General features: G+C 39.2%; 1 protein-coding gene across 4 annotated transcripts in view; it reads right to left on the bottom strand.

The window, feature by feature from the left end:
- TRAPPC9 (trafficking protein particle complex subunit 9) overlaps positions 1–14,384 on the bottom strand; it is a 455,157-nt gene that overhangs the window by 268,061 nt on the left and 172,712 nt on the right. For all 4 annotated transcript variants that reach the window (XM_064507900.1, XM_064507899.1, XM_064507902.1 and 1 more), the window contains one exon: positions 10,909–11,019. In XM_064507900.1, coding sequence (XP_064363970.1) covers positions 10,909–11,019 — 111 coding nt within the window. The remainder of the gene's footprint in view (positions 1–10,908; positions 11,020–14,384) is intronic.

Raw genomic sequence — 14,384 nt, forward strand, 5'->3', positions numbered from 1 at the left:
TGAATTTATCTATAAATTTTTAACTATAAACTGAGACTAGAATTTCTAACTTCGTCTTGTAGCCTATAACACCATCAACTGTTTCAAACAATGGTAAAACAGGTTGTTGCTGTTCCTGCCTCTCCACTGCTTTCACCCTTTGTATCTTTTAGTAAAGCTACAAATCAACAAACCGGTTGCTGTTTAACCGCCTCAACAACAGGTGTAACAGACAGCAAAACTTTAATCCGATGATTGAAATAATTGAAAAAAAAATTACTACCAACCCTCTCAGACTACTAAATTTCAAAGAAATTTATAATTCATTCTTCCATTTATGCTGTGTACTTGCTTTTTGCTTTTTTTTTTTTTTTTTAATTTTTAAGTGTTTGTTCAAATGTAGCAGCATCTACAGACTGCAGTCACACCATGGTCCATTTTGCTGTACATCTGCACAAACACAAGACCACAATACCTACCTTAAAAACAGCATAATTATGGGAAATGCTATATCAAATTCTCTATACTGTATAGTTGTAAAATTATGAGCTTTGATCACTATAGGAAAATTTTGAACTATGTCCACTGAAAGGCTGATCTGCAGAAAAAAATTTAATACTCTCACGTTTTCAAGAAAAAATATACAGCGGGGGTTTTTTATATCATATTACTCTCAGGCAACTCAACATGGGAGCTCTCGTGCATGGAGAAGCCTGCAAGATTTCATTCTCTAATACCGGCAGTAAAGCCAAACTGCTCCGCTCTAGTCCCCTCGGAAAATCCACTGTAAAAGCAGAATCCCAATGAAAGCTGCAACAAGAGTCAGTTTTACCAGGTGTGTTATACAAAAGCAAGCTGTGGGGCAGTATGAAAACTGGTCTTGTTTGGGAACGAAACTATCAGAAGATCACAAAATAAAAGATAAAGTCGGTATTCTCAAGCAACAGCAGCCTTTCAATTTTGGGGGGGATTTTTCAGAGTCAGGTAACTCTTACAGGTGATATACAATGAATTTTGAGAGTTAACTGTTAAGGTCAAGAAGATCAGACAAATTAAGATGTATTAGAGGTTAATATTTGTAAATCTCAAAGGATGCTATAGCATTAACGCACTCACCTCAGGAAAGCAGAATCTCAAAATATAATCATTATCATACAATGCTGGAATACAGTAGGGCATTACATATTTTGTAGAAAAAAGGTCATATAAATTATAGGTATAGAAATTATAGAATGCTTTGACCCATATTTATTTTGAAATTAAGACCAACAAGTGTCCTAGAGTGAAATTCAGTATTTAAAGGAACTTTGAATCCCAACTTGCAGAGAATAAAATCTTTGCAAAATATGAAACTAAGCCGCTGAAGAATTGTTTTCATACTTTACTGAAGCCATGTGATGACTTTTAGTAACAAGAATATATTTTAATTATAAACTTTAAAGAACGGAATTGAAAAACACAGGTAAAAATTCACTTTTGCCAGCCCCCATGAAGTCACTATTTAGAAATGGCGCTGGATCACAAAGGCGCAACACAAAGGTGATCTGGATTAAAGAATATAATTTCAGCAGTTGATTCGAAGAGGAAAATTACAGCTAAGCCTGTAACAGCGCTATTTGAAAACTTGAGCTATTGAAGAGAATTAGAAGTACTTAATGTTCATCACAGCGAGATCGCAGAGAACACCAAATATAACTTTTTCCCCTGGGGAGATATCCAGTGATGTGCACGTGTTTGCTGACACCAAATGCCCCCTCAAAAGGCGAGTTGTTTGCTATTCAACACCGTTGAGCACTGATCCGGCATTTTCATACCCGGGAATTTTCGGAGCTGTGCCCATTCCCTGAGTGGTAAAGGCAGCCTGAAAGCACTGTGTAAGGCAAGGAGTAATTTAAAAAGTGTAGATCTGGAGGCTTTAAGCACACATACAGCACTAGACAGAAATCGAAGTACGATGGGATTCAATCAGAGCTTCCGTCCATCAACAACAACCCTTCTGAGGGCCAGCAGACTAAGCTGCTCCGACCATTTCATTTGAGAACTGTCTGCTATTCTTTAGCAATCCCAAGCCAGCTAAGACTCCTCATTTTTATTGCACCTGCCAATTGCAAGAAAACAAATGGGAAGCAGCATGCATTTGCATAAGCTGAGCACAAATGCTGTGTGCTGGACTAAAACCAGGCCAGGTGAGCAGGGGTAAAACTCAACCTCGAGAAAACTCCAGCCTGTAAAAGAGCAGGTGTAGCGACTTCAGGGAACAAAAAGAAAATAGGGACTCCACTTCAAACACACTTCTAAAGACACCTTTATGACTTTAAAATGAGAACGTCATAATAAAGAGGCTTTATATACCATAGCATTTACGTAACATCTCTCAGACTCCTCTTTCAGGTCACTGTTGTTTCAGCTTTTGTTTCCAGTAATGAAGGAAGAAGGCAATACACATCGTGACCAAAGAATAAATGCAAACTAGTGAAGCACCAACTTTATATGACTGTTCTCCTTTGAAGGAAAGGCTCATAAAACAACTATATTAATCACGCTCTTGATCATCTAAAATAAATTAATAGGAATTGTGTATTTTCGTTTCCAATTTCAGGAAAATCTACGCTATACCGTCACAATCTTTTTACAGCGGATCAGAGAGTAGGCAGAAAGCCAAATCAGTGCTGCGTTGAAGCGTTACTTTAATAAATCCTTTGGCCATTAAGGCAGACTTAACTGGCATCCATTCAAGGCAATCCTCTTTCATCCCATTAATGCCGTCCCCCCATCACCACAGCCACAAAACACACCAAGTGTTCCTAAATACAGAGAGTGCTATAGGCTAAATTAATCTATTTAGCCATAGATATCCATCAACTGAGTTCTGACCTGGAGCTGTACCTATACTTGACTGCTCCCTCTGTTACCGGCAGTGCGAATGAAAATGTCCCAAAGTGCGTTGATAGCTTTCTTCCCCCAGTAAAGATGATGATTAATTGGGTAAAAAGCATTCAGTTCACTTCACAATTTCAATCTACAACCTATAAAGCTTCTGCACATCCAGACACCCTCCCCTCTGCATTTCCAGAGGAGCACAGAAGGCTGGTGCCTTCCCCAGGTGTGGATGAACATAAAAAGTAATGCACCCCATCAGGTATTCGAAGCAGGACTGTGCAGATACACACTACTCCCACTAACACACCACTTCAAGCAGTCTGTGGGTCTGGAGGCCAAGAGCGTTTCACGTAACATGGCACTACGCAGCAGAACAGGGGAGGAAAGGCTGAGGAAAGGAAGCAAGCCCCTGGAGGCAAAGCGCAGAGAGCCAGAAGAAGACATTTGCTGGGCAGACAGGCAATCTTAGCAGGCCTAAACTGCTGCAGTCACGAGAGGAACCAAGTCATACAGGCATGTGTCCAGCACAGAAACACCAACACTACGCGGTCGGCCTTGGGAAGAACAAGTGAGTTTACCACCGCGTAGGTAGATCTTTGAATCACAGAATATTTTAGGGTGGAAGGGATCAGTCCAAGCCCTTTACCCAGCGCAGGGCTAACTCAGGAGGTGGCCACACAGATGCACATTGGCAGCCCGGCAGCATACATGTAATCTTATCTTTCTCTTGCTCCCTAGCATCTGTCTCATATCATTTCATTTAACTAAGTTTCTAACTTGGACTTCAAATAAATAAATAATTTTTTCAAGTACTGAAGAAATGAAGGAAGGAAAAAGTCTGGCTTCTTCTATGAAAAAGGTCCTTTTTTAAAAAAAGTAACTTCTAAATCTGAATTCTAAAATCAATTATTCTGGCTTCTTTGAAGAGCTGGAACCCTGCACTCCAACCATTGCTCTGCTTAGGAATCAAGGGTTAAATGAACATGAATATCAGATTTGGAGTGATGCATTATCTAAAACCAGGATGGCAAACTTGTGCTATGTCTGCCTGATATTTTGTATAAGGGCCAACCTATATAACAATGTTCATGCTCTACTTTATTAAACTTCATAAATCCTGTTAGAAATGAACTTGGTCTGCACTAACAACCCTCCTCTTCCCCGAGCTGCATACACAAAATATTAAAAAATGGTACAAATGTGATCTCCTGAGCTCAAGTCAGTGTTCAAAGAGGTCAGAAAAATTGTCACTGTATGGAGTAATGTGGAAAAACATCAAGGAGATAGGCGATGGGAACTAGCCAGCCTGTCCCAGCAGGGAAAAGAAACAGTGTAAACTGTCCTGCACATCTTGTCTTTTATAATCCCTAGCTTGGCATGCTTTAGCGGCTATAATATCATGCAACCATTTCACAATCATAACGTAATTCTACTTATTGTGCATGCGCCTGTTGCATAAAAGCCTATTAGTTCCCCCTCCCCAGGTTCCTCGCCATGGACCGATGCTCAGCGGTGCCAGGGACTCTCCCATCTTCTTATTGCCTTGATTGGGATGACACTGGGAAACCCCCGCAGAGACACAGAGGTAATAAATGCCTTCTAGCAATCCTTGTGTGCATTATATTTGTGTATCTGTCCCTGCCTGGGGCCAGGACAGCACCCCCCGCCTTGCACTCACAGTCATGCAGCCAGATCCAGCCCCAGGGCTACCAATTAGTCCTCCTTGACTTAAAAAAACAGTCAGATAGCTGAGATCCCTTTTGATCAGTGATCTGCATCTTCTACCATTTGATCTCCTCTTCCTTGTATCTGTGTAACCAGGATTCAACGTCAGAGAATCACAGGATCACAGAATGGTTGAGGTTAGAAGGGACCTCTGGAGATCATCTAGTCCAACCCCCTTGCTCAAGCAGGGTCACCTAGAGCACATTGCCCAGGACCCTGTCCAGATAGCTTCTGACTATCTCCAAGGATGGAGACTCCACGACCTCTCTGGGCAACATGTCCCAGCAATATTTGTTCCCTCTTTGTATTTGCCTGACATCTTCTCAGATCATACTTGTTTTTTCATGGCACACTCACACGGAGGACTCACGACCATCCTGTGATCAACCATCATGCTTTTGCTCCTTACCACAGAAGTATGGCCCTTCCATGGAAGAAATTCCTTGAGTTCTCCAACTACAAATCAGTCTAAAAACTAAGTTTTTCATCGCTCAACATCTGGCCAGCCTGTCCTTTCTGCACACCTTCTCAGTACTCTCTCCAATTTTTCCAAGTGCTTTGAAATAAATATAAACATCAGAACAGGACCATACTATTGATCAGACCAGTGCTATATACATTAATTTTCCCTACCCTACTGAACATTTCCTTCCCAATTTCTTTGCTGAAAATAACTACTTATTCACACCAAATTATGTGGCATATTTAAAGATTGATTTGTCTATTAGTATAAAAAAAGGCAAGCCTTACCAAATTGACATATTTAACAAAGTTCAAGTACGAGGCAAAACAAAAATACTACCATGAAAGCAGTAAGTGATTTTCATGTTTTAGTTAATACAGTCTTCATCATTTTTTAAATTTACTTCAGGCTACCTCAGAAACTGCCAGCTTGCCACGGATTTAACAAGAAGACCAGAGAAATTGCTGTGAAATTCTAGTTTCCTTTGATGACAGCACACAGAGCCTTAGTCACAGCCGTTGTGTCTTAAAAACCAAACTCTAACGTCAATGTAAGGAAGACATAATTAATCTCTCATACAGACAACATGCCCTGTCATAAACAAGAGCACAAATTAAACATCGTCTTGGCAGCGAAGAGAACTAACAATCATGATTTACTTACACATGGACAATAAATCTATTGAGGGGACTTACTGATGATTTAGAAAGGGACAGAATATTTACATTTTCCCACCCTTTGGCAGATGACATATTTCAAAATGTTTTAAATATGTGCGTGCGTTGTTAACTAGCACCGCAGAAATTGCAGGATACAGTATTTCAATTCAACTGAAAGATTTTTCTTGTTGCATACAAACATTGATCATTTAATATACATTTATTATTAACAGTTGTAAAAAAGATAGCAAGCATTTAACACTAATCATGCAACCAGTTTCCAGAGTAATGGCACTTCTGCAAATTCAACATTTAGCCAATTAAGTCTAATAAGATATTCACAGACTTTATAGCTCAATTAATCAATGTATTTAAATAAATTAATTAAGCAGGAGTCAATGGCACTCTTTAAAAATACATACACAAAGAACTTTAAAGATAATCTTTATTTTTCATGGATGAAAAAACACCACGCTAAGAGATAATAATGAAAATAATTTGTTTCTTAAACTAATTATTGTTAACTCTCATTAGGATTAAAAAAAGAATATTTAAAAATAATTGAAGCCAATACAACAAAAGTTTACTTATCAAAACTGAGAAAAATACCTACAATTCTGCTGATTTAAAAATAATGGGTAACTTATTATAGTGGATATGGATAAGGAAGCTCATTCACTCAGCTCAATAACCCTCCTAATCGGCAGGAACTGGCTGCCCAGCAGCAAGCTGAGCTGGAATTTCTTAACTTCTGAATGCTTTTGGTACTCTAGCATTTCTTTAGCCTATTTTTTCTCATGCAACTCCCAAGTACCCCCATTCCACCTGCCACATGCCAAAAAAAGGAAAAAAAAAAAAAAGAATCTGATCAGGTTATTTCAAATCAACTTTCATACGGGTCACCAGTAGTTGTCAGAACTTATTAATTTTGTTCCTCTGTCATTTGAACTAACAAAAAATGGATATTATCATTTATGACAGCCCGTACCAGTGAGACACCTGTCCAGAGGCTTCAGTAATAATTACTTTTCCCGATGAAATACAGATCTCAATAAAACTTGGATCTCACTCCAGCATCTAGCGGAGAAGATGGCTTCTCTGGTGGATGACATCCACTAGATGTCTTCTGCCATGAGTGACACCATTTGACCCTTTTTCTCCTAGTCTGTTCTGACGGCCCGTTTGCTCTTCAGGTCTTCACTCCTCACTCCAGTCCTATTCCCCTGCAGTCCCAAGCTTCGATCCTTATGGCCCTCGCACCAAGGCCAGAAACGTCCAAAAACTCCAGAGTCTAGAACGGCTACATCTACAGCCATCAGCTGGGGAGCCTTTGTTTATCCCACATACCTCAAAGACTTTCACAACTCGGTTGTGTTGCACCACAAAAACAGATGAGATGACTGATCTGCTCAGACCGCTACCTTGATAAATCTTCCCCTGATTACGGTGGTTGGGACGCCTGAATGCCACGTACTCTGCGCAGAATGTAAACGTAAAGGCAGTGCGTGGTACGACGTGCATAATGAGATATCCTGGGGCACGTAATGAGATAACGTCTATTACCATAAATTATGAAGTGATTTACGCATAAATGAGGGTTGTCATGAAATTTAATTTTAATGGTTTGATAATCCAGTAAGAAACACAATAATTACCATACCTAAGTTTTTCAATAAATTAAAATCACTGCTACTGGCAACGCTTTTTTTTTTTTTTTGTTAACATACATAATACAATTCCCTGCCAGAGCTGTCTGCTATGTTCTGCCATTTCAAAGCATCCAGTTAAATACCACATTGCTGTGATAAACAAGTTTAGTTACTATTGATTGCATTCATAACATTTCAACACTGATAGCAGAGCCCAACAATGTACAAGTGTACAACAGCTTCAACAGTGCATAGTTATTTCATGAAATAGCTTCGCTCCACTAGCCTAGAAACCATCTGAAGACTGAGCTTTCCAATACTACATTTAAGAGAATTTGTTTCAGCTCAGCAGGTTAACAAAGCATATAGACACCAGTGCTGCACGTCACAAGTATTTTAATTAACTGAAGACACTACAGACATCTCAGTTTTACTCAGTCTAGTGAGAACTTCTTCTCTAGAATAAGTGCCAGGACATCAACTGTCCAAACAACGTATTTCAGATTGTAGATTAAAGCTGAAAAAAACTCTGCAGATCAACTGTGGGAAGCAGCAAAAAATCATTTGGTTTTGATCTACAGAACCCAATGAACCCAAAACACATTTTCAGCAATACAGCAAAGGACCCTCTGACATCCATGCCCCTCCTTTTCCTTGGACCTGCCACCTTGCAGGAAAGGAGGAGATGAGAATCTCCCTCCGCTTTCTGCTCCCTTCCAAACAAGTCTTCTGCGGACAAAAGATCCCAGAGTAAAACTCATCATCCCACAGCAGGACATAAAGCAGTATTTCAAATCGTATAGAAACTGAAAAGTGGACCATGAAGATCACTGTCCATGCAATATCCTGGGATACAGGAAAAATCAAAGGCTGCTCCTTTGCATTTGTGCATTCACAGAAAATAGACAGAACAAGTGAGTCGAGAGATAACCCATCAACACCATCATCGTTTTATAGTAAGAAACAACTGGTCAGCGAAACTCATGTACCTTAAAACTCTTTATCCTAACATATAGGAAGAGTGCAGCCTCTCAGAAACTTGACTTGAGACACAAATTTGAGAACAGTCACACTACCCACACTAAATATTCCTACTCAATGGCTTAAAAAGATACAGTAAGTTGTAAGCTTAAGGTTTGCTAAAAGCTAAAAGGATAATCTTTATCAGTCAGCAGAATAATCTTACTGTACAAAAATATTTTTTTTTGATAGTATTTTATTGTACTAAAGGATGGCAGGTTTTCTTAGTAGTATCTAAATACCATTTTTTCACATTGCATGTAGTGCTACCATAATGTTTATACTGTTTATTACCTCCCTATCTCTAAACTAATTGAAGCAAACTTAACTTCAGTCCTTAACCTGAAAGGAGTGTGGAATATTCTGTGCATTTGACCCATTTTACGTTGACACAAATAAGCATTACCCAGGAACAGCAGGGGCCTGGAACGCACCAAATAACACGGATGCTACAAGATGTAGCAGGGACTGCTCCGCTCTGCAAGACTGCCAAGATTGGGCAGTGCAGGAACAAATACAGCAGCCAAAGCCTTCTGTCGCGTTCGGCATTTTCCGCAAGAGCAACGCAAGGCTTCCCTGCAAATCCCTTCCTACCAGGCGCGCGAGTGCTTATGCTGTACATTCTGCTTTGACTGCTCCGTAACACAGAATATCCATTGCATATTCAGACTGAAAACACCTGATTGAAAAAAAAACCCCTCAAAGTTGGTTGTGTGATGTTAAAACAGAAGGATCTCGAACCGTTGCCCCAAGAAAGGGGAAGATTTCTGAGTTGTTCTGTTTTTCATAAAAAGCCCTTTGCTAGGGATTTGCTCATTTTAGGGCCCAGTTTATGTTCCATCTAAATTTCTCTAGCAGATCGATCAGAATAAAAATTAAATCTTTTAAGCAATATAGCAGCCATATACAGAGTTAAATTAATAGCTTACCACTCAAGAAATAGAAAACAAATGAGTGTAGAACTTTCAGAAAACCTAGGGCAACTGCTAAAGGAGAGTAAAACAATATTTTGCAGTAAGATTAAAATCATTATCCTTAAAAGGTCCAAACACTTTCAACAGTTACACAATCCTCCTTGATAAATGACTGCTTCAAAGGACTTATTGAAAAGGTTTATATCCATTACAATATAATGATTTAAGGATATTTAAACTTCAATTGTTAAACCCATAGGAAAATGAAAGTGATTCAGTCAAGGACACACAAAGCAATGTTATAACATTATTTGTAGCATTATTCTATTTATTACCTATCACCGCCAAAACTGGGAGACCGAAATTATCATTATTCCAAGGAGCTTACCAAATACATGATGGTAAAAAACAATGGGAAATAGCACGAGTCAAATGAACAAAATTACACACACACTATGGATAAGAATATGCACATCTGGGTGAGTATTTAGGTTGCTTTTTAAAAAAAGACCAATGCTTTCTAAATAAAATGCAAAAGGCACAAACGCTATATTTTAGTGATATTTTTGTCCATTCCTCGATAAAGAAAAAAACGTCAAAATTCAGGCTCAGTTTGAGCAGATGTGTTTGCTGACGGCTGCGATACCAGAGTCACTAATGGCAAAAAGCATTCCAACTTTACTAATATTGTGAGCTACTCTAAATTTCCATTCTGCCCAATTGCATCTCCTGCAAATGACGTATTCTTACTTTGAACTTAATAACCGGATTGAGACGGTGAAGATAGCAAACTCTCTCTTTAAACCCGATGCTCAGCTGCATGATTTGCAGCGCAGCTCTCGCAAAGGGGAAACGAACTGTGCTGATGATCCATGACCAACCTGAAACGTTTCCTCTTTCACAGTTTCACCCTTTCAGGACGAAAATGATGTCACCTAGACGTACTGGTTGTCTGAGGGAGATATACACTATACCTAGGTACAGCTGACGGCAGAAATTTGAGGAAGAAAATCTATCACGGCAAACGATTCTGAAGGGTCTCATCTTGCAGCTAGCTACAAAATGGCCTTTCCATCACCCTAGTGGGATTATAAGAGTCAATATACATAACAGCCTACTTAATCTAGACTATTTTTTTCCACAGAAATTGTCACTGATTTTTCTTCAATTCTATTTTCTTTCCTTCAGTTCTCTTTTTATTAAAATTGATGGAATGGCTGCGGATCTATAGAGAGAAAAGACTCATTCAGGTTGTGAAAGGATGACAGGCGAGAGTGTTCAGGTTGTAACACCACAACTGTGTTTAGAACGCAGGAAAATGCTATTAAAACATTCTGTGAAATTATAGCTAAATTAGCCATGTCAGTGCTATATCCATTTGTTTATCTCACGACTACTTTATATCTTGTTGTTTTCAGTCTTTTCATATTCACAGCCCAAATAAATTCAACTGAGAAATTATTTGAAATCAATTATGTTAAAGTAAATAAAATTATTGTATTCTTTGACATGTATAAAATGTTAAAAAAGAAAAATAGACCTGCAATAACATCAATAAGGTACAAGTAAAGAAGTGACAGGGCCACAAATAGGGCCCTTTTAATACTGAAAGCACTCACCGCTGACATTCCCCCGCATGCAGAATTAAATCTTCGTTGTTCTTAGCACTAATGGTCAACTCATGCTCTGTAGAATTGAAGACATCAAGAAGTAGATGGCATTGCCGGGTGCTGTTCAGAGAAGAAAGAAAAGAGTATTACAGCTTCAACAATACACCATAGCATAATTAGATCATATATGTGTGTGTGCGTGTGTATATACATACCAGAATTTATAAATAAATTTATTGATATATATATACACACATTCACACATAGATAATTTATACTCCAATTATAAGAGTAGGTTGTTTTTTTACCGGAAACTGTTTCATTTTTCTAAGGAAACTAGACAGAAGCATATATAGCCAAAGAAAAGGTAAATGATGATTATGACCTGCACAAGCCCCAAAGCGCATGGTCACTTATTCTCACTCTGCAGCTTTCAGATCCACTTCTGTTAAAAAGCCACAGATTTTTTTTCATTTTGTGAGCATTCATGTTAGACCGACGTTATTACTTCAAACTACCTTGACACTATCTTTTTAAGAAACAAAGTTACAAGCAAAATTTAAATCCTTGCCCAGCAAAAGAGAGCAATTTATGCACTGCTATAGCTCTTCTGTCTATAGACTGAACGCAGCTGGCAACCAGAATACTTTCTATATTGTAGCAACTATGCCAAGAGAGAGAAGTCGGTCTCTTAAGAGGAGAGATAACCCTGTCTCTTCTGACAGAAAGGCAAACACAGGCAGTCCTAAGAGAAAACCCTACGTTCGTCAGCCACCGGCCTTCCAATCCAAATTTCCCTGGAAATCTTTCATTATGAATATACCAGCCGCATTTCTGACAGTCTAGGGAAATAATACTGACAAAGCTCCACAAAAGAACCTCTACTGTAAGTTTTATTTAGGTACTTCTTCTCCTTGTGGAACTAACCACCACCAGCAGCATTTAGGGAAGATGATAGTGTAATACAGAAGAAAAAGAAAGGAAGAAACGGAATTAGATACCACGAGGCCAGATACAATCATACGGCTGTGATAACGCTTTATCAGTCTCCTCTGAAATTCAAAACATCCCAAGAAGCCAATGAACAACAGAGGAACATCCCAGCCTCCTGAGGCATCGCCACCGTTCAGGTTTAACTATCCAAATGACTCCGGAGTTTAAACGCACGTAGACCAAACCCAGCTGCCTCGCCACTGTGAAGCACAGCGTAAGGTGGCATCGCCGTCGTGCAAAGGTCACAGACCATCGTGGCACGTATAATCGCTACCAGATTGGAACGACTCCATTTAAGTGAGTTTGATAGAAGACAGAATAGTGTCGTTTTCTGAAATTAAAAGAAATTCTCTCCTGGTAACCAAAAATATCTGTGAGCACCTATGAACTACTAAACTTTTCAAGTTATATGCATTCAAACTCCATAACATACAGTTGAGTCTCTCAGGCAGCCAAGGATGTTTATCCTACTGCACGTTAATTTGCAATTAAACACAAATACCAACCCTTCCAAAGGAAAATCAAACTCTAGCGGTTCATGAGCTTTGGAACCGCTCTTCTATTTTGGAAGCCGGTCCTCTAGATCAAAATACGGTTCTCTTCTGAAAATCAAGGAATATTATTTTCAGAGCATGCATGGAGGGGACTGTGTTGCTACCCTGCAAGCCCTCGAGATGGAAACGCTCCTATACCAAGTCCAGGAGGCTCAAGTTCAGGCCACAGCAGTGACAGCAGCGTCACATGCAATCAGGCACTAAATGACAAGCAAACACTGCCTGGAGACAGGGGCAACTCTCGCAGACAAAGAGAAAAGCAAAAGGGGATGTGGAGGCTGTTTTTATATTTTGAGGGGGTTTCATTCTTTTCAGATAAAACCCCACTGAATATAGAGAAGAATGCACAAAGGCAGCTGAGCGCCTGCAGCAAACATGCCAAACCTCAAGAATTCAGAAGAAATGAGGCATCAGAAGGGAATTCCCTCCCTTAACAACTCACAAAAAAAAAAGAAAAAAAAAAGAAAAAGAATACTGGAAGGGCAGTACTCAAGTTAGTAGCTAACCTGTTACCAGTAATGAAAAGGAGAGAAAAAGCAGCGTGGCTTCCATCTCAGCGCTGGGAGAGTAGGACAAGACCTGTCAGGACACCACAGACTTCTGCCTCTCCAGTAGATATGAAGTTAAGATGTGCAAGTGAAACTTCTGGTAGAGAGTATGCTTACAAACTTTATGGAAGTAGGATTTTTTAGTATGTCCCATAGCAACTTTCCATACTGGAAGCTGTATCCAAGTAAGGAAAAGATAGATAGTAAGCTCTGGCAAGTTAGATGTAACGTCATGATGAAGTTAAAAGAAGAAAAAATCAAAAACCCACAAGTCTTGAAAGAGCAACTTGCTACAGATTTGAAAACTAGCAAGAATTTTGTTTTCTTTTAACATGTCACTCATAGAAAGCTTCTGGAGAAGTGGTGAGGTCAAGCTATGACAGTCCAAGGAAAACAAAGAATTAGCAAGAAAGCCACACGAATTACTTATATCAACATTCACTACAGGTGAACTTACAGAAGTCTTCTTTTGCAAGATATGAATTAGAGGACCCATCTCAAAGTGTCAGTAAGATTTTAGAGCCAAATCATATTCGTGCAAGAGTTCTAAAAAAAATCTCCAATATGAATTTGCTGAACTCCTACATGTAGTCAAGTCACTAATCTGTTGCTTAAACTAACCACAGAAGTAGATAAATTTCAAATGTCCTATTATTGTTTTAAGGGTTTTAAGGCAATTGAAAAAATTTTGGACCATGAACTCTGGCTTTCACACCAGGTAAACTACTACAACAATGCATATAAGCTAATAAATATTTTTAAATACTCAAAAGAATAAATGGATCTAAAGGTGATTAAACTACTGACCATTATTAAACTACTGACCATGGTGGCCTACCAAAATTTTTGGCTCAGAGGAAGCAGTCATAAGCCACTGTTTCCTGCAACTGGGAGAAATTACCTACACTTACCTCATTTCTTCTTCTTTTTCCAAACCATCTACCCATCTTCCTATTTCTGCAAAAGCTGGATAATACACTCTTTTTTTCATGTATTCATTAAATCTGAGTCTTCTGGAGGATACGAGACAAATACACGAATCCAGGACAAAAATCTCGGCTCCCGTACCTGCACATACCAATTTTCCCCCCGTACACCCTCCACTACCTACAGCTTCCTCACACGTCCATCAGCTTCATGTTCTCGGATGGTCCCGAGATCATCCATGCCAACCAGTGCACCGAACACAACAACAACCAATCTGCAGGAATGGTTTTGACTTCCCCTCACATGGTTGGCTGAAATTCGTCAAAATTTATTGGGGCGAGAGGCAAAAATAGTCAAAATGATCGTATACACTTCTTTTCCCTGGGAAATGAGATTTAAGACTATCCAGAAAAATACAACAGACACTGCAAACAAAACGTGTCTTTTCTGAGCAGAATGATAT

The sequence above is a fragment of the Dromaius novaehollandiae genome, chromosome 2, assembly GCF_036370855.1.
Source record: "Dromaius novaehollandiae isolate bDroNov1 chromosome 2, bDroNov1.hap1, whole genome shotgun sequence".
In the NCBI taxonomy this organism is placed as follows: domain Eukaryota; kingdom Metazoa; phylum Chordata; class Aves; order Casuariiformes; family Dromaiidae; genus Dromaius; species Dromaius novaehollandiae.